The sequence below is a fragment of the Salarias fasciatus genome, chromosome 9 (assembly GCF_902148845.1).
Source record: "Salarias fasciatus chromosome 9, fSalaFa1.1, whole genome shotgun sequence".
NCBI classification, from domain to species: Eukaryota; Metazoa; Chordata; class Actinopteri; order Blenniiformes; family Blenniidae; genus Salarias; species Salarias fasciatus.
In genome coordinates this window covers 10,225,692-10,246,650 of record NC_043753.1, presented here as the reverse complement: position 1 = coordinate 10,246,650, position 20,959 = coordinate 10,225,692, and the positions used below count along the sequence as shown (strand labels likewise).

At 40.5% G+C, this 20,959-nt stretch overlaps 1 protein-coding gene across 1 annotated transcript; it reads right to left on the bottom strand.

Moving 5' to 3' along the window:
• Positions 1-4,849: 4,849 nt before the first annotated feature.
• Positions 4,850-13,746, bottom strand: LOC115394711 (tumor necrosis factor ligand superfamily member 10-like). Its single transcript, XM_030100062.1, has 7 exons — positions 13,724-13,746; positions 13,285-13,591; positions 12,232-12,357; positions 9,005-9,050; positions 8,077-8,193; positions 6,939-7,192; positions 4,850-6,242 (listed from the first exon to the last, which is right to left on the bottom strand). Exons 1-7 carry the CDS (start codon positions 13,744-13,746, stop codon positions 6,033-6,035), a joined length of 1,083 nt encoding a protein of 360 aa, XP_029955922.1. The 3' UTR covers positions 4,850-6,032.
• Positions 13,747-20,959: the final 7,213 nt, after the last annotated feature.

Here is a 20,959-nt window from a genome sequence, read left to right as displayed (position 1 = left end):
ATCTAGCATAGATATACACAAAATGATGATTAAAAGAAAGATACTGAAACCATGGAAAACCAAAAGCAAACACCCAAAAATTAGTCAAAGAAACATTAAAAAATTAAAATTAAGCATAAAATGTCAAACTAACATACAAACTAAAAAGCGCTTTACATGATTTCAGAAAATATATTAAAACAGAAAATGTTGATTTGTAAAAATGTAAGAAAACTAATAAACAAAATCTTGTAATTTTACAATAAATTATGCAAAATGACTGAATAACTCCAGAATCAGTGATGTGAAACAAAATGACCATAAAGGGAAATAATATGTCTGTAAAACATGCCATTCCCATTGAAAACACACAACATAATACACACAGGACTACTAAAAAATGACCAGATACAGAAATAAAACTTCACCTTTCTCTACTATTCAATTCAATTCAATTCAGCTTTATTCATGAAGTGCCAATTACAACATAGTCGTTTCTAGACACTTCTACAGAGCAAACCCAACAGATCCACAAGAGCAAGCATAAGCGACTGTGGAAAGGAAAAACTCCCTTTAAACAGGAAGAAACCTTTGCAGAACCAGGCTCAGAGGTGGCGGCTTTCTGCTATTCCGGTTGGGGTGAGGGGACAGAAAGAGAAGGAGACAGGACAGACAGGTTCTTGTATCTTTATACATTTCATGTATAAACAGAGAGTACATAGGCTACAGGAGGAGCAATCATCAGTGACACGTAGTAAAAGGATGAAATTGCATTGAAATGAGAGAAAAGAGCAGAACAGGGAGCCGGTTCCACATGGTAGGAGGGGTCAGGTAAACCGCTTGCACCCACTGGGTCAACTGTTTTGATACTAAGTAACTGGTTACTTTTTTGTACTGAACCAATAAGTATATTACCCATTGCTACATCTACAAACTTACAAATATAAAGAAACCTTTCTACAATAAAAATATGTAAGACTGAAAGTACAGGAAAAATTCTCAATACAGACACAAAGACAAAATCTGCAAGATTACCAGCAAAGGACAGCGAAAAGACTTAAAAAAAAAAACATCTTAAAATACCAAAAAAAAAAAAAAGATGTGGAATGAGCACAAAGATTTGAAATGACTTAACAAATGTCTAAAATAACCGAAATACCTTCATAAAAAGCCAGAAAATGATTCCTGAGAGTCAAAACAAATGTATAAAAAAGGTTAAATTGTTGAAATTCTGAGGAACTTTGACTCACTGCTGCCACCAAGTGTAAAGAAGTGGTATTACACACATCCTTCATAGTACACTTTTAATTAGTGCACTTTAAATACTTGTCACAGAGAGTTTTGGTTTGTTGTCCACGTGGTCCGACGGCTCTGGTGTAGAAATCTCTGGTTGATGGCAGACTCCACACGCTGTTTTCCACAGGTTGGGTTTCTGGAGGCTACACATGCTGCTAATTACAACAAAGGACTCAGAAAAAGGAGAGCACACCTCTTTCCCTCGTGTTTTTCTGTCTGTCTTTCTTTTTCTATTTTCAACTTTTCGTTGCAGTATTTATTGGACGTCTCCTGATGCGGGCCTCGTGTCAGCCCGGCTCTACACTCTTTCTTCTGTCTCCAGGTTTTGAGTTGCTGTCACTCTTCTTAGTGTTCTTAGTTTTCTGGTGTCTCCGAACTCGTTTCTGTTCTCCTTCTGGGCATTTAAATACCTGTAATATAACTGTAACATATTTCCACAAAAACAAACAAAATCAAAAACTTTATGACGGCTCCTGTGGTTCTTCTGTTTACCTGCTTTTGCTTCCACTAGAGGGCGCTGTTGGATTCCAGGCTGCAGTGTCATCAACTCACCAGCAGGGGGCAGAGCACATGGTCAAAACACTATCCAGTCCTTTTAAAGAAATTATGAGTTTAATTCTGTTTCAAAAAGCTTTATATTTTTACAGATTTTAATGATACTTTAAAGATCTTTACATTTATATCCACAAACCTCTCCGAAATAACAGATTTCGAACATTACAGTTTTTCTCATTTGGTTTGGCTCGTTTCTTGAAACAGAAATTACATTTTCAAAACTCGAAGATCATTTGGCAAAATGGTCTTACAGTTCAGCTCAACACCATAGTTCACTTGCAAAAGCTCATCTCTCTCCCAAAACTGTTCACACATGTTTCAAAGCTACATCTCTTTAACATATAAATAGTCAGAGCCTCCAAAATGTAAAGATCCTTCCCAACAATTTTGGCTCATTTCTCAAAACAGACCAGATGTTCTCAGTTCTCTTGTCAAAAACAACCTGGATGGTTAAGCAAAACACCATGGTTCACCTGTGAAAGATCAGATCTCTTCCAAAACAGTTCACTCAGGTGGAAAAACTAAATTTCTTTCTCAAACAAATGGTCATTGTCCTCCAAATGCTTTGTCCTTTTGACATTTTGTGAGCACTGACAGTCAAAATGTTTAGGTGTTTTGTCATTAAGGGCAAAGGACCACTGAAATATTCCTCATCTACCTTTCTACCTGGGCCCAGTCCTTCATTCATAATGGTGACTGTGATAGTTTTTATTTTCTTCTTTGGGTTTTTTAGCTAACAGAAAATATCGTGTATAAGAAAATGAAAACAAAAAGCATTTTACAGAAAGAAGAACCTTCAAGTTCTGATTCACACATTGCTCTCATACCTCCAAGGAAACTGTTATAATTTTTATTCACACACAAATCAACTTCCATCCATCGGAGTTCGATATACTGTAAAATAAAAACAAAGGAAAAACAAAAAAACAAAAAGGAAAATTGTATGTAGCCAAAATGTAATGTAAATGAAGCTGGAGTTTCACAGCTCACTTCTTCACTGGTCTCCCTCCTCACCCTCCTGACTGTCCTCCTCACCTTCATGCAAACACATCCGTGTCTGGTATTCATAGTGTTGTGTGTGTTTTTGACTAATTTTGACAGCTGAACAGATGATTTTGCAGGTGGTGACTGATACAATGAAATCATGCCGACATGAACCATCAGACTGAGAATCAATCAATCAATTTAGATCAACATGACCTATTCACTTGGGAATTGTGCTAAATCTATCCTTACTGTGTTTAATCATTTGCAAAGATTTTCTGAGACATTGAGACATGTACTAAGACGTTTCCAATGTGATTACGTGATTGAGAAATGCCGTTCTGTTGTGAGCAGTTACAGGGTAGTTTGGAGATTTGTCCATGTTGTTTTGAAAATGTAATTTAGGTTTCAAGAAATGAGCCAAACCAATGGAGAAAAACTGTAATATAATAAAAACACACACATTACGTGAAGTAATCAGAAACCGAGCACTGAAATTACAGTGTCTTTATTTCACATATGTACATCTGAGAACATTATTTACATTCACATTTAGTTTAAATCTTCCCGGCAAACATTTTGATTAAAAAAGCACTTCCATCGACATGATTTATTAATGTAGATCTTCCTCTATTTTTGTAGTCTCCAGTGAAACTGCAGGTGAAAGAAGGATTTCTGTTGTTTCCATAAGGAGTGAATGTGAGGAGCTGGATTCATTGTGACCAGATTTAACCAAAAATTGGTTTAATACAATAAGAAAAAAAAAAACCCTCTATTGTGATGTCTCACATCTTGTTTGGACTTACAGGTTTCACAAAGCTCTGACAAAAATAATGCCGATTAAAGTTTTTACATCCATAAATAAAACAGTTCTATTTACAAAGTTGGTAAAGCAAATGATGTATTCAGGTACGATTGGAAAAAATCAGATTTTTTTCTCCCCATATATGTTCTACAAATATATTGTCCTATTTGTTTGATCTTTTTGGGAAATCAGTGAGTCTGTTCTTTGTTTTTTTTAACTGAGGCTACCATTAAAAAGAAAAAAAAACTAAAATAGAAAGACACAAAAAAGAGCACAAATTTAAAAGAACTGCAAAACACTGAAACCTAACAAAATGGCACAGCTAATAAACAAAACTAAGACACATGAAATAATTTCAAACGTGTCTAAATCGATTAGGAAATCTCCTCAAATGGTCAAAAAAATGACTATAACACGTGAAAGTACAACAAAGTGCCCAAAAAAACTGGTGGAAGGAAATCTAAGGGCATGAAACGACTAAACAACAACTAACGCACATAACACTGCGAGGACACAAAGCTACAAGGAGACAAAAGTAAGAAAAATGAGAATATTCCAACAGCAACACATAAAATACGCAAAAAAGAGGTACAAAATGTCAATGAAAACATGTGACATGTCCACAAAAAGACATGACAACAAAAAAAGCACAAAATTAGAAAAATGATAATAAAAGACAGACTGATGACAAAAACATAAGGATAATACAAATAAAACAAAATGTCTTCAATAGACAACAAAGCAACCATAAAACCAGTAAAACTGACAGAAAAAGACACAAATAGGCTAAAAAAAAAATGAAAAATATCACAACAAAAACAAACCTACTACTAAAAACATGTAAAATATACAGAAAGATACACAAAACTACTGTAAGACACAAAGTGACCACAATGACGCACAAAGTGACTAAACGCATCACACTCCCTGAAAGAGACAAAAACTAACCACAACGAAAACCTAAGACTAACTTCTATAAAGGAAAACTGATGAGGAAGAAGCAAAAAATGAGAAATAAACCAGCAAAACTACCAACAAAAAGACAAAACTAGAAGAAAAACACAAAGTAATGATAAAGACATGTTAAACTACCAGAATAAGAAAACTAAATTACTATAAATAAGCACAGAAAGGAGATAGAAATCAGTTAAAACTACCAAACAAAAACATGAAAAACTACACAAAACTAGGTGAAACTATCAAAACAGACGAGAAGTGAAGTCAAAAAGATATTAAATGGACATTTTACTCCCACAAAAGTAAATAAAATGAGTAAAAAGAGACATTTAAACGTTTTTTTTTTTTTTTTTGTTTCATCCACTGGAGTTCATGAGGCTGCAGTGAAACAAACCAGCCCCAGAGCTCTGCTGTTCGGCTGCAGCCCGGAGCGTTACACCAACATCTGCGTTTAATCCATCACAACATGAGCCCGGAGCGCCGGGGACACTTTAACGGTCACCGGGATCGAGCCAGGCAGGAGGAGACGGGGCGCGGGGCAGCGGCCAGCAGAAACACTGCACGTCCTCCACGTCTCTGGTTTCCCCCACAAAGAAAGTCAAGTGACAGCTTTAATCTGCCAGAATGGAAACGGTTTGACGAAAACAAAAAAGCCCTCATTTTTCAAATTTTGTTAAAAAAATAATTTTTTTAAAAAAAGGAACATAGAGCAATATTTACATCTTTAAGCAAACTGAAAAAATAAATCTCACATTTATCAGACTGAGGAGAGATTTGCACAAATGTTTCTTAAAAACACTTTTTCATTAAAAAAGTGATCAAAATGTGATCAGACTTTGTTTCCTGCAGGTGGAGGAGATGAAGCTCCCACTGAATTATAATATTTCTGTTTGAGGAGAATAAATGCAAAAGAAAAAAAGACAAAGAATTCTAAAGAATTCTAAATGAAGAAAAAAAAATCATAATGGAAATAAAATGTGAGAGATGATAAATCTAAAAATTTTGAACGAAAAAAAAGCAATGCTTGAAAATAAAATAAAAATAAGACTAAACCAAAATACTAGAACATAATAAGATATTTTTTTAAAAAGGAAATAAAAGTGAAATGAGTGAAAAAGGCTTACAAAGAATTTTTTAAAATTCAGAGAAGTCACAGGTTTTTCTGTGAATAAAAAAGCATAAATCAAAGTTTTCAATCAAACGGATTCTTTGCTGCCACCTAGTGGACAAAACTGGTATTGCATTCATCTTCCACCCGCCCCTTTAAGATCCGAACATCTGGATCTCAGAAGTGTCTGCAGGTCGTCTCTCCTCAGTCTGATCGTCGCTCACGTTTCAGTTGGATTAATCTGCCCCAGAAACCCGTGTTGTGAAACTTCTCTGGACTGTGAAGCTGGAAAAGTGGCAGACTCCGTCATGGGAACACGGTTCGAGTCCCCTCCGGGTTCCTCCTCCCCTAGCTGATGAGGAACGCCCCGAAGAAGCTGCTCTTCTCGTCCATGTCCACGGCCGAGGCGTTGGTGACGGTGACGAAGAGGCGGTCGCCGGCGCTGAGCGGGAAGAGCCCCCCCTGGTGGGCGGAGTGCAGCGAGAACTGGGAGCCGCGGGACCAGCAGGAGGTCCGGCTGGTCTTCATCAGCAGGATGGGAACCGGGTAGGAGCCCACCTGGAGGACGAGACACAGCTTCAGCTTCCAAACTGCACTGGAAGACGTGAGGTTTACCAAAGAGGGACTCGAAAAGAAAATTCACATTATGAAGCAGCATAACTAATAAAATAAATGAAAATAAATGATAAAGAATAAACGAGATGTCAAATCTTAATTTAAAATAAAAAAGTTTCTATTATTAGAAAGGCAAACAAAGTCTTTGCTGCAGATGGCAGCAATTTCAACAAACAAGACGTCACTGTGAAAAAAATGTAAACTTCAAGACATCAACTCAATTCAATGATTCAATGTTTAAAAATAAAATAACAATTTACAAGTTACATAAAATCAAAACACGAGATAGAAAAATATTGATGGTAACATAAAAATCAATGAAATAAACATGTCAGGAGAAAATATGAAGCAAAACAAGTGAAATGCGCTGGATAATAGGAAACATGGGTTTTTGTTCAAACTATGACTCAGGTCATGTTTCTGATTAACAGAGTGATTTCTTGGCAGATGTTTTCTTCAATCTCTCGTCTTTCCAGGACTTCGCTGATTAAAACAGAACGCATTACGAAGTCCGGCTTTGACAGCAGAAACCCCACAGGGATCAGACGTTCACAGTTCACCTTTGAAAACCCGTCAAGCAGTCAAAAATGACTCATTCAGCCAAATAAAAACCAAATGAAGAAGACGGAGGGAAGTCACCTTTTTATAAACGTACTGCAGCAGCGGTCTGCCCCGCTCGCCCTGCTCTTCCTCCTCTTCCTCCTCCTCATCCTCCTCCTCCAGAGAGTGGCTATGTCTGAAGTAGGTCTGGGCGTAGACGTAGTAGAGTCCGGGCCGCGGCACCACCAGCTCGCCGTCCACCAGCTGGACGTCCTGCAGGAAGGCCAGCCCCTTCTGCCCCTCCCACCACGAGATCTTCTGGCCCTGGACCCGGCGCCCCGGCGAGGCCGGGGCTGCGGCACACCAGGAAGGTCAGGGGAGAAACCAACAAGGTCAGAGGAGAAACCAAGTCTGCAGTCTGGATCTCAACGTATCAGTAAAACACCCGATAATACAGAAACAAGCTTCAGAAAACCAGAATTCAACTACAATCAGAAGCAATGAATCAAACTAACTCCAGCTAATAATAAACAATGAATGTAACTAACAGGTACATGATGCATTGATCTCTATGACAACTTTATTTTTTTGGTCATAATGTGACTCAGTCACTGGATAATAATAAACATCAGAAAAGACATGATATTTAAGAGCAGATTTTAATTTTACAATATACCTTTCTTGATTTTTTTTTATTGAAATATTTCACAAAAATGCTTTTTTTAAGAGTGTAATTCTCAACAGCTATTTCAAAACATTTTTATTTGTTATTTGAATTGATATTTGTTATTTCAACTGATTGATAACTGAAGTATTTTTCTAACACGTTTCTTTGAATTTTCAATTAGTATGTTTATTTTGATTGATTTCATTTTACAGTATTTGAAATAAATGTTCAACATTTTTAATGATTTTCAAAAATATTTGTGACAATTTTGTTGTGCCTTTAGTTTATCTTTAATTCTAACATTTAGACTTTTGTTTTTTTGTTGAAAGAAATGTGGTGAAATGGTGAAAACGTATTGTTTTTGTGTGCGAAAAACTTTGAAAGAATAAAGACTATGTAATTTTGCTGTGTGACCACTAGTGGGTGCTGTTGTTTGTTTGGTAATGAACCCACACACACACACACAAACACACACACGCACATACACACACGCGTGCAGAGAACAAACACTGTCCATTGCCGGACCATAAACCCTGCCCCTGCGTCGCGGTCGGGTCCTGCAGGACTCACCTCCCTCCACTCGCTCCACTTTGGGCACGAAGCTGCCGGTGACGTGAGCCGCCACTTTGGGGCGAGGCGAAGCCCTGTCCTCCATCACAAGTGAGGGCAGCACCCGAGAAACCTCATCTAGCAGAGAGAGGAGGGGGAGAAAAGAGACAATAAATTATATTCAATGAGAAATCATTAAGAAATTAACATACAAAAAGTGTTTCTTTACTGAACCTGGGATGTAGAAACACATGAAATATTCACAGATTTTGCAAATTCTGTGTTTTGACAATGATTTCAACACTTGGTGGCGCCATTACAGCATAATATCAGCCACTCTGGAAACTTTCTTCCTCTCTTCCTCATTAACAGAGGAGGAAATATAAATACAAAGTGGCTTCAGTGTCACACTGAGCTGCTTCTGGCTGTACATTTCAGCAACGACACAAAAGAAGTTGAAGACATAAAGAACAAAAGTGCAGAATTACTTCTGAAAAGCCCCTAAAAACAAAAAGGATAAAAAATCGAATGGATAAGTAGGTGATGAATTTCCATCTGTTTTTTCTTATTTTTCAATTCATTCCTAATTGAAACCTTTCACTAAAATAATGAACTGGTGTTCTCTACCGGCCAGATGCTCATGTTTCCTTCATATCAAATTAACTCGAGCACAAACAGCTTGACAGAACACACAAAAAACCCAAATGTTTTTCATTATTTTGATTGTGAGGTAAAATGATTTTGTCACTTGTTTTGTTGTTTCAATAATAGAGGAGAAAATATCGAGATTCTACAAGGTCAGACTGAGAAGCTTTTGGCTCCAGCTTTCAATCCGGTGCCATCGGCTTTGAGGAAGATGCGTTTGAAACACGTGAATTTCAGACCTCGATCAGGGGACAGAAGGAACCAGAAAATAGGAGGCTCTTTTCTTCTTCTGCTGAGTTCATACCTCTCACTGCTGATGAAATCTGCCTCTGGTAGCGCTGAGACAAAGACTGGAAGGAAAACAGTGGAAAATCATTTACCGTGGAGACATAAACGCTTTCAACACACAGAAAGTCAGACATGAAGTCAAAACTCTTCAGTGATTCAAAATTGCCTGGATGAGCCTTGTTTTTTTTTTTTTTTGGGAGTTTGCACAGTCTCCCTGTGCATACATGGGTTTTCTTTACTTTCTTCTAACAATTCAAAAACCATGTGACTGAAGCCAGCTGCTGACTGCAGTGAGTGTGTGTGGCTCCAGGGCAGAACAACGCAAACGTGAGGCTAAACAGAAGCTTGTGCGTGCAGAAAGCTGTGAGAACAGTCTAAACAGGAGCGGTCAGCTCACTGCCTCACGACCCGCTGTTCCACCCTGACCCTGGAAATATGCTGACATCATGTTGAGGAAGTTTGTGAATGAAAAAAAAAAAAAAAACTTCTCGTCAAGGCCGTTAAGAGATCCCTCTCTGCAAACTCAGCCCCTCTCTCCCAGCTTCCTTGTGTTGGCTGAAGAGGTCAAAAATTCTAGATTTAAAAGGCTTCAACTGGGAGGCAAGAGAGGAAAAAAGCATCAAGCAGCAGCAAGTTGTCTGAACTAAGAGTTAAGAAATGATACGTTTTCACTTAAAATGTGACCTGGAGAAGGTTTGGTGAGCTTTCCTGGGCTGAACTGCTCTGAGCTGATGTTCCAGCTCAAACTGGCCCGGCGTTGTGTTTATGTTCTCCACTAAATTTAATCGGGCAGCCGAGTCAGAAACAGGCCGACTGGAGGTATTTAAAAGGCAGTGAAGTCAGGGGAGGAGGACCAGGGGAACAAAAACAAACAATGTGCACAAATAGCTTGGGAATGATGGGTTTTCAGTGTGTGTGTGTGTGTGTGTGTGTGTGTGTGTGTGTGTGTGTGTGTGTAGGTGCAGGTGCATTCCTGTGCTGATTAAACCTTGCAGGATCACATCACATCTCCAGCTATGAAGGAGTTCATTGTGTGTCTGCAGACGGTGATTTGGATCATTTCTGGGTTTTTTTCCTCTCAGGCTAATATTCACAGGAAGTCTCTGATATTGATAATGATGATTACCTCGAGCCCCCCCGACCCGTGTCTAGTTTAAAGATAAAGCTGTCAGTGAATTCCCCTGAGGAAGTTATTGGGGTTTTTTTTTTTCCTTTTTGGTCTAACAATGAAGTCTTTAGATTCTGTAACTGCTCCCGAACAGCAGAAGAGATTTCACGCAATGCGCCTCGTTCAGGTTTATTCTTGTTCTCTTCACAAATGTTCATATTTGTTTTTATATTACAACATTACTACTGCCGTGTGTGGTTCCATCTCACGGGAATCCACGTGTTTTTAGAGAAATACCTAAAAATTCTCATTTTGATTTGTGAGTATTAACTTTTGGAGCGAGACCAGGAAAACACTAAACCAGATAGTAGCTCTGGAAATAGCCTTTTTAATCAAGTTTTGTAGTCACCAAAGGTTCACTCCACTGAAATTACAATAAACTTTGAGTCCAGAGCAGAAACACTGGAAGATAATATTCACATTTTTCTTTGTGAAAGAAAGAGGAGTTTTTTTTCCCACAAAGTTTTGTGGCGGCTGCAGGTTCTCCCAAATTATTATCAATTTACATTTACACTGAGCCTAAAAGAGAAAAAAATAACTAAAACCAGTGATGCAGAGAGGTTTCTACACATCCATTTCATCATAACGTGTGTGACTGATGACATATAAATAAAGTTAATCTCATGTTATTTCATAGATGCTGGATCCAGTTAACTGGACTAAGATTTATAGTTGAACTAATTCAGGACCAATCAGGCGAAGAAACTAAAACTCCGAACCCTGTTTTACCGCACAGCTGCAAAGCCTTCAACAGAAACTCAAATAAAACTGAAATTCAAGCTTTTTAAACATGTGTTTTGTTTTCCTTTGCAGCTAAAACATTGATGCAGTCTGAAGTTTTAATGCAGTAGGAGCGCGGGGGAAACATGCAGGTTCTGAAATCTCAGCATCTGAGCCAAATAATCCGTCATTAGCAGAGATCAACAACACTGATATCGTGTTTTATGACGCAACGCAGTGAAGTCATGCTTTGTAATTACTGACAGGCTTCCCAGAAGATCCTGTCTGTGTGTGGTATCGTTAACCAATTTGTTTTTACAGCATTCACGACCATTTTTCACTTTATAAACCCACATTTCAACTCATAACTTTAATAGTTGTGCACATTTGAAGGATATTCCGCATTTATTTGCACCGCTGCAACATTGATTTCAACTGAAATGACACAAAATATAAGTCAATGATCCTGCGGTGCATCTATAATAAGCACAATAAACAAAAAGAAGAAAATAAAAACTCGAGACTTCAATACTGCGTGTCAAAGTGAGGATCCACTAGGGGGCACCACTGAGCTTCAGGGAGGTTTCAGGGGTTGCCTTTTTCTTACATATTTTTTTCTTTATAAAACTTGAAGGAAAAATGTAATTAAAAGAAATTAGTGGAGGTTAAATCTATTTGAAGAAGCGAAAGTTAAATGATCAAAACAGTTTGGGTAAAAAAAATAAAAATAAAAAAATCAAGATTTCCCAAAAATATCAAACTAAAGACATCAAACAAAAAATGTTTTAGCTCCAATAGATCTGAACAGCAGCTACCAATCTTCAAATGTGCAAAAAATGAGGAAATATGACATTCAACCAAAAATCACTGCTAAAATATGCGCCACAGATGTGCAATTAGGAGAAGAAGTGTGCTCCTAAAACTCCATAGGAAGGGATTTATGTGATAAGCAGGACCTAGAAATGTGCTTTAAACACGTTTACAATTCCTGGGTGATGAATATGATCTTCTGAGTGTTTGAACCTGTACGAGGTTTCATGATGGATTTCTGTGAAAAATCATTTTAAGACAAAACATTACTGAGAGTTCAGTGGTGAATGATCTACTCTATCCTTTCTTTTATTTTCACTTCAGAGATTGCCTGATGGTTCCATTTATGGGGCATCAAGCTGAAGTCTTGATCTTGAGGAGTCAAACATAAGGCCTGTGGGCCAAATCTTGGGTCACACGTGACCCCTGAACTCGGGTTCGAGTCCCTTTGTTTAAAAAGAGTGCATGGCTCAGCGATTGGGCCGGTATTACCTAACAGGTGTGAGTGTGTGTGTGTGTGTGTGTGTTCCTTCCTCCTCTGCTACCTTCTCGATGAGCAGGTGGAGCTGCTGGGTGACCTGCCAGCACGGATCTCCTCTCACTGCCGTGATGCTCTGCAGGTCGGCGCCCGTCAGACACGAAACGCTGCTCCTGGCAAACGTCTCCTTCATCTGCGAGAGCGAGGAAAGTCAGGGGAAACCCGTCAGCCCCAGATCCAGCCGTCTTGTTTGTGTGCAGTGATTTGTTTTCCTGTCAGAGCAGGCAAGTAATCGTTTCATCACAAGCAGTTTAGCTGACTATCAGGACTGAAATACAGTATAAGCCGTGTAACCACAATCACAGTTTACTCAAAAAAAAAAAGCCTGACTCCACAGATTTTGCAGCCAGAGGAGCTCTTCGCCTCGCTCTTCTTCTGTTTGGGTTTCATTTCCCACTTATCCTTGAAGCATCTCATCTGGGTTAATGAATAATGACTGTAAACACAGCCTGAGAGAGATGGGCTGGACGGAATCCAGGTGAGAGAAGAAACAAGCAGAGCAGGTCTGACACACACACACACACACACACACACACACACACACACACACACACACACACACACACACACACACACAGTAAAACACACAGTAAAACATCCTGACAATATCAGCTAATCATAAAAAATATCTGCAATCCACCTCGAGCTGTTCTTCACTTCCTTGTCTCTGTAGTTTCTGTTTGTGCAAACACGCAAAGCAGCAAACACGCACACGCGAATGCATAACAATGCAATTTATCAGAAAAAAAATTGCATTGTGCAAAAAAGAAAGAGAAAGAAGACAGACGTGGACTATCTGTGTCTTGAAGCGCAACAGGAGCAAAGCGCGTTGAAACTTCAAAAAAAGAAATCAGTCTGCAGAAGTCGGTTGGGCTCTGGAGTTTGTGGGAATTTGCTTGAAGATGTTCAAGGTCAGCAAGCAAGTTTAATCGCTGCACGGCTGCGGGAAGCCCCCCCTCCAGGCTCCGCTCCCGCCGCGCCGTGCGTAACGCATGGCGGTGCGTAAAAACCCCTCCGAGCGTCTCCGGTCCGTCGCTCCGGAGTTTTTTTTTTTCCTTACCGAGTTGAGAGCTGTGGTGAAGTGCAGCACCGTGATGGTGACCACCAGAGTCTGCAGCAGCACCGCCAGCAGCAGCAGCACCCCCAGCTTCGGACCGGAGTCCGTCATAGCGACAGACCGCCGCCCGGTACCCGACCAGCGCCGTCCCGTCCCGGCCCCAGACTTCCAGAGCGAGAACAATGGCAGAGAGCGGACTCCTTCACTTCTTCTACCCTCCCCGTCCCCAGCAGGAGGAGGAGGAGGAGGAGGAGGAGGAGGAGGCGGGACCGGTATGAAGAACAAGAGCTTTCCAGTGTTTGAGTTTCTCCTGGAGAGATGATTGTTTCATTCGTGCGCTGTGAAAACACAGATATAGACTTCTATAGTTTATTGTGCGCGCTCGTATCGCTGCTGGAGATCTGTGCTGCAAGTGTTACTGTGAGAAAGAAACACATCTGACCACACCTGAGTTTCTGATTCCATGGTGTAGCAGCTGGGTTTTGACATGGAGAACATGAAATTTATCAAGCTCAAACGAGACATGTTGAATCTTTTTGACATAAATAATCACGTTTCGCGTCAGTGGACGGAGGATTTGTGGCCACTGGGTGAAGCCATAAATAAACCTTCTTTTGAAGGTTTCGACTCTTCAAAGATGTCAGGATTTTTAAATACAACGTGTCTAACAGATGGTGGGTGCAGGCACATCATTTACTGTAGATTTGGAGAGTTTTCCAGGACAAACTAAGGCTGGAATGAAACAATCAGCTTATTAATCTTCTGATTACATGTATGAGAACTTCTGTAGATATTTGTCTGATGGTGACCTGATGAATTCCCCATCTTTTATCTGCATAACAGAGCCATGACGCTCTGCTTCACAGATCCGCCCTGTTGAACGATGAAGTATGTCAGTACAGAAATTTGAGGTGCAGTGATGAAGTGTTACTAAGCCTGCATGAAAGAAACACAGCTGGGGGCCAGTTTTTTAAAACTATTTCACAGTATTGACCTCTTAACTTCAAACTGCAGTGAATAAAATTCTCAGTTGGAGACATCATCCTGTGATTTTTAATCAACTTTTTTTTTAGCCCGGTGCCAATTTGAAGACTTCTCTCTTAGATGAATGCCAATAAAAAGTTGCATTTTGTCCTTTTTCCACAAAAATGAAGTCAGAAATGTTCCACTATGGGAGGCGATTTCAAAAAAATCGCGTTTTCTGTGGTTCCGAGCACCGTTGTCATGTCAACAGACGCTCAAAGCTCGACTAAAGTTTTCTGTTTTCACTTGAAAACCTGCAAAGGGGCCGAAGAAGTATCACAGTGTGTTTGGAATATTTCATCAAATAGATTAAACATGGTTACAAATGGGTTTGCAGAAAAAGAAGAGTATTGGTTCAAACTGCCTCTGCTGGAGTCAGGAGGTCAAACTCAACGTGGCCCTCTAGTGGCCGTAGTGGTTATGACAGCAGGAAAGTAGAACGGCAGAGGAGTTAAAAACCAAGTCGTGTGTCAAAATAACGTTCCAAGTTAGAAACGCTATTAGCACTAAAATATTCATTCAGTAATGGAATTAATACAACAAAGTGCAAAAAAATCCACACATTGTCATACTTTATATAAAAGCGTTTTTTTGCTTTTTCAGTCATCACAGATTTACTGCTGCCGTTTGATTGTGTAGCATACATACACCGCCTCCGCTGTGTAACTTGCACCAAGCTCTAAGTTCTACAAATAGCATTGCAGACTTGCTCCAAGAATAATAAAGTGTTTGCTCATTTGTGGCTAATTGTTAAAGTAGTCTAACTGCGTCTGGTACTTTCACACAGTCTATTCTGGGATTCGTTTGAAAGGTTTGGATCGCCCTGCTGTAGGTTTCTAACAGGCTTTCGAAGGTTGTTTTATTGTCTGCAGATGTGTCTTTCAACCTTTTCCTGAAAAAAGAAAGAAAAACTTGCAGAACACCTCCTACCCCCCCCCCCCAAAAAAAAAAAAAAAAAAAGACTTTATGATGTTCTTTCATGGCTTTGCAGACAGGTAGAAGTCAGGTTTGTACCTCAGCGTGTGGCTTTTTTCCGTTCCTTCACCGTTGCAGCTTTTCTTTGTGGATTTCACTGTTTCTCGGTTTGCAGTCTTACGCGTTGTCTGTGTTCATGTTTTGTAGAGGCTGGTTTTTAGTGTTGACATAGTGTTTGAGCTTGTTTTGCACCATAAGACAGATTTTCTACACACACCAAGTTGCTACCATCAGTTTCCTGCGAAGAGTTTATTCTATTTTTCAAACGTAATCCGAACATGTAAACACTAAAGACAAAACATAAAAGAGGTCAGCAAGAAAATAAGGAATAAACAAAGCTAAAAAGTAGCTTGGGTTTCCCTCAGGAGTTAGAGTAGGAAATGAAAGTCGTCAGCTTGCTGTTTATGCCTGCTTCTGACCACCAACGACACTGGAAGGTAGGAGTTTGAATTCCCTCATTATAGTGATTAAAGTCACTTTACCAGCACAACGCACAATAATCATCAAAGAAACAGCAAAGAAAAGGGTTTTCCATCTAGGATGAAAAAAAAAAACCATAAAAAAAAGTATTAAAAAAGCTATTGTAATAAACCTTAATCCGGATTATAGCACATCTTTCTCCAACCAATTGATGTAACATCGACTAGCATCCAGCTAGTAAGTAGCTCCATAACTATCTGCACATCATTTAGACAGAAGGAATGCAAGAGATACTTTCCCATGTTACTTTTTATTTGCACCATAAATCCTGCACTTTTCAAAGAAGTAAAAACTTCAGTTACAGCTATTTCAGTTTTTAAATAATGACCATAAAATTCAAAACAGGATTTAGTTTGACTCGAAAGGTTTCCTCACAAAAAACGAAACAAAAAAAAAAAAAGCCATTTTCCCTCTTGTCTCGGTGTAAACTGAGAGGATGTTGAGTTCACGCAAAGCCTCGGCGGTGAACGGCGTCATTATCAATACGTTGCAGCACAGAGCGGCTGGCTGAGCCTATAAATGGACCTCGGTCCCGTTGGCTCGTTCCTGCATCTGCAACATCTGGCCTCAATCTGGCTCCTACGCCCCGCCGGCCCCGGGGGACCCGCTCTCCGCTTAGGTTTCACTCAGCTACGCCTTCAGGGCCTGCTGGGGGTAACGGAGTCTCTCGGTGTGCGATGGGGGGGAAAACCATCGCGGCGACCCGGAGGACGACGCGTTGACTTCGAGTCGCCGTCCGACCTCAACCCCGAGCGTAATGACCCTGAGACCAGCCTGCAGAGGTCAAGCGTGGAGGTTTCAGCCTCTGTTTGTGGCTGATACGGACTCAAACACGCGGTCTGAGTGTGTTTCTGACTGGCAGCCAAGTTTTGATAATCAAACCGAGGGGAGAGCGAACCGACTCCCCCGCAGTGGAGACTCCCTCCTGACTCAGTGGCCTTCCACAGCTTTTGTCTCTGACTCCCCTCCTGCTCTGGTTTTCCCTCTCCCCCACTCTCTGTCTTTCCTCTCCCATCTTTCCTCCATTGTCTCTCCGTCTCCGTGCCAGCTAAAATACTTTGACCTTATTGTTAATGACCACTGCTACAGGAAGTCCACCCATGATAAAAATGACTTAATAAGTTGTTTTCGCTGCAGGAGTGAGTCTTAAAATCTTGGAATAACTTTTTTTTTTGTCCCCTCCTCCTAAAGTTAGTGTATTGTCTTCATTAGACAAGTGAAATTGAACAAATGTGTCCCCTCTTGGGATTTTTATTTTTGCCGCATAAAACATGGCTGTAAATTCTCCCAACTTAACATTTACAATTCACCTTTTCTTCAGCTGAAAGTCCCTCAACCCAGAGCACAAAGCAGTAATGGTTCAGATTAGAGGGTTGAGGATACGCAGCTGTGCAGCAGGTATCAGGAGCAGAAACGCACTGGATACTAAAACATGTATAAGTATATATTAGATAAAGTCGGTTTCACCATGAAGGACGATGTTTAATGAATGAGAAAGATTTTGAAAGTCTGCTTTCTTTTCTTTTCTTTTTTTTTAAATCACTGGAACAGATGTATAAATGAATACATCATCGGCATAGAGCTCGATATTAAGCCAACATTAATTAATTTACAAAGATAAAAAAATACATCAGATTTTGAAATTAAAAACCCAGAAGAACTCCTTTTGTCAAAAACTTGAAATTACCTGCAGATTTTCAAGCTTCTACTGCTCAGAGAAAACATATTGGAGCGCTCTGTGTTGGCTGTGTAGCACAGACTGAGTCATAAAAGCAGACACACACACACACACACACACACACACACACACAAACCGAAGCATGCACAGACACGTAAACCCTGTGGACATAATGTGTGTTTAATGTCACTTCAACATTGACTTACACTGACTTAGCTACATTTTTTGGACGCTTATTATAACCTGTGTGATAACTAATAATTGTCAAACCAAGTACTATGTGAACGAGTAATTTACATTATCCCCAAAACAGGTGAGTGCACATACATAGACTGGCGTGTGTGTGTGTGTGTGTGTGTGTGTGTGTGGGAAAGGGGTGTCTCTCACTCTTGCTCTCCAGGGAGAGGAACCCTATTCAATGTCCAGCTTCCTTGTGGACGCCTGATTCCTGAAATGAAATGAAGCAGTGAATAAGCAGCCACACACACACACACACACACACACACACACACACACACACACACACACACACACACACACACACACACACACACACACACACACACACACACACACACACACACGTTAAAAAAACCCCAAAAAAACCTATGACACACAGAACAGCTCCACACATGTACAGAAACAGAAATATGACAAATGGAGCCAAAGAAGGATTTTTGGGAAATTTTGGAAAGTCCCCAAAACTTTCCTGTTTGCTCATTGGTCACATCTCAGGTTTCCAGCCTGAACATTGGTGGTCTTGGTTGTTCCACCTCCTTTCCCTTTTAGAGGTGTGTGTGTGTGTGTGTGTGTGTGTGTGTGTGTGTGTGTGTGTGTGTGTGTGTGTGTAAAAGAGAGAGAGAAAGAAAGAGCCACATATCAGTGATATTGTTCAGCTCTGGGTCCTGTGTTCTTTCTGATGGTCTGGATAATCATGCGTGTGTGTGTGTGTGTGTGTGTGTGTGTGTGTGTGTGTGTGTGTGTGTGTGTGTGTGTGTGTGTGTGTGTGTGTGCGTGTGTCTGGAGAGTGTTTTTCTTGGCGTGCGCTCTGATAGAGAAACAGGGAGTCAGCCTCAGAACATATCAGTGTTCACACTATTGTTTTCATAAATTAGGTGAATGTTTTTATTAATAATCTTTTTCCACAAACACTGGAATTAAATTTACACCCTCACATATTAGCTTTGTCACTTTTGGAGGTTGTTCCATTGACTTCCATTCATTTCCTGCTGAACCTCGAGGAGCCAGAGCCAACCGATAACCACCAGGTCTGAGCCCTCCCTAATTTTCCTGTCTGAAAAGATTTCTGTTGCTGCACATTAAAGATGTTGTTATATTTACTATGTACGTTTTTTCATTATTATTTTTTTCAATAATAATTGGTCTTCTTTTCCTGTTTGAATGTCCATTGTCTGTCATCATCAGAAGTTGCCACCATGCAAATCAATGAATTTGTTGTTTAAATACATAAAATGACATTTTGATTTTGCCACCAGGATAACAGCGGATTTCAAATTGTAATCGAGTTATTGATATTACTACAGTAGTGGGTTCATAAGCTATTAATGCCAAAAGCGGTGGCAATAATGTCACATTATTCCTTATTTATGAATTGAAGATGAAACTGTATGAAGCTGTGTGAACCTGCACGAAGCTGCATGACGCTGTGTGAGGCTGCATGAGCCTGAAGGAAGCTGCATGAAGCTGTATGAACCTGCAAGAAGCTGCATGACGCTGCATGAATCTGCATGAAGCTGCATGAGTCAGAAGGACGCTGCATGAAGTTGTATGAAGGTGTATGAATGTGCATGAATCTGCATCATTCTGAATGAGACTGAAGAAGCTGCATGAAGCTGCATGAGGCTGTATGAGCCTGAAGGAAGCTGCATGAAGCTGCATGAAGCTGCATGAAGCTGCGTGAAGCTGTATGAAGCTGCATGAAGCTGTATGAGCCTGAAGGAAGCTGCATGAAGCTGTCTGAAGCTGCATGACCCTGAAGGAAGCTGCATGAAGTTGTATGAAGCTACATGAAGCTGCATGATCCTGAAGGAAGCTGCATGAAGCTGTATGAGCCTGAAGGAAGCTGCATGAAGCTGCATGATCCTGAAGGAAGCTGCATGAAGCTGTATGAAGCTGCATGATCCTGAAGGAAGCTGCATGAAGCTGCATGATCCTGAAGGAAGCTGCATGAAGCTGTATGAAGCTGTATGAAGCTGTAGGATCCTGAAGGAAGCTGTATGAAGCTGTATGAAGCTGCATGATCCTGAAGGAAGCTGTATGAAGCTGTATGAAGCTGCATGATCCTGAAGGAAGCTGCATGAAGCTGCATGAAGCTGCATGATCCTGAAGGAATCTGTATGAAGCTGCATGAAGCTACGTGAGGCTGCGTGAGGCTGCTTGACACTGTATGAAGCTGCATGAGGCTGCATGAAGCTGCAGGCTTGTTTCTCCTTGAAGATATTCAGCGAGGTTTGTTTTCATATTTATTCCAGAGCCTTGCTTGCTTTGTCGTTTCACTCTGATTTATTACGTGTAAACTTTAAACCCTGCCCTGCCACGATTTCATGAGCAAAAGCCTCTGCTGGTTTTTCCAGGTTAGTTACAACGTGACTGCCAAGATGAAGAACTCAGAGTTCATAACAACAAAACATAAGCATGGAGAGGCTGAACTGATAATAAATTCTTCTGATCAGCCGCTTGTAAAAAGATCTGCAGTCGACATGACTTCTAGGCGAGGTCAGCCTCAGGCTCATTTACTGACAATGCAATATACACAAACTCAAGTCCCAACAAGTTAATTAAATGTATTATAGAATAAAAATAAAACAGGTTGCATTACACATAAAGAGCACACCTGAAAAAAGACCAGAGAATGTGGAAAAACGGAGTGAAACAAATAAAATTAGATGTGAATGCGCAATAAAAGAAGGAACAGGACTCCAGAGACTGATGCAAAATGACCACAAACAGTGAAACAACAACCAGTGAGACCCAACACTACAGACAGAGGGAATAATGCTAGAAAATAACTTCTCTCTCGGTAATGTGTTCAGGGGAGTGGAGGCTGATACAGCTCAAAATATAAATGTGAAGGCTTCCTAGACGTCCAAATGCTTTTGGCTGCACTTGTTAAATGTGTCCTGGTGCAGTTTGAGGCCCACATTGTGGTTTTCTCTTCCTCCCTACTAATCTTTCTCTGTCCTCCTTCCCTCTCTTTTTCTGCAGACTCACCCTCCTCCCTCCAAATTGCCTCACTCTCTCTCTCTCTCTCTCTCTCTCTCTGTCAGGAAGAAGTGAACAATATGACCTTTAGTCGCCGCGATAACATTCTCCCTCATGAATTCCCCGCCGCTCCGGCTTTCCTTTCACATTCTCACTGGTTTGTTTTCGCTCCCGGCGGCTCTGTTTTTCTTAGAAATGATCATCTCGGCACCCGGTGATTAACGAGCAGCACCAGGGGGCAGGGAGGAAGCCCGGCCCCTGCAGGGTCTCTCTCTCTCTCACACACACACGCTCACATGC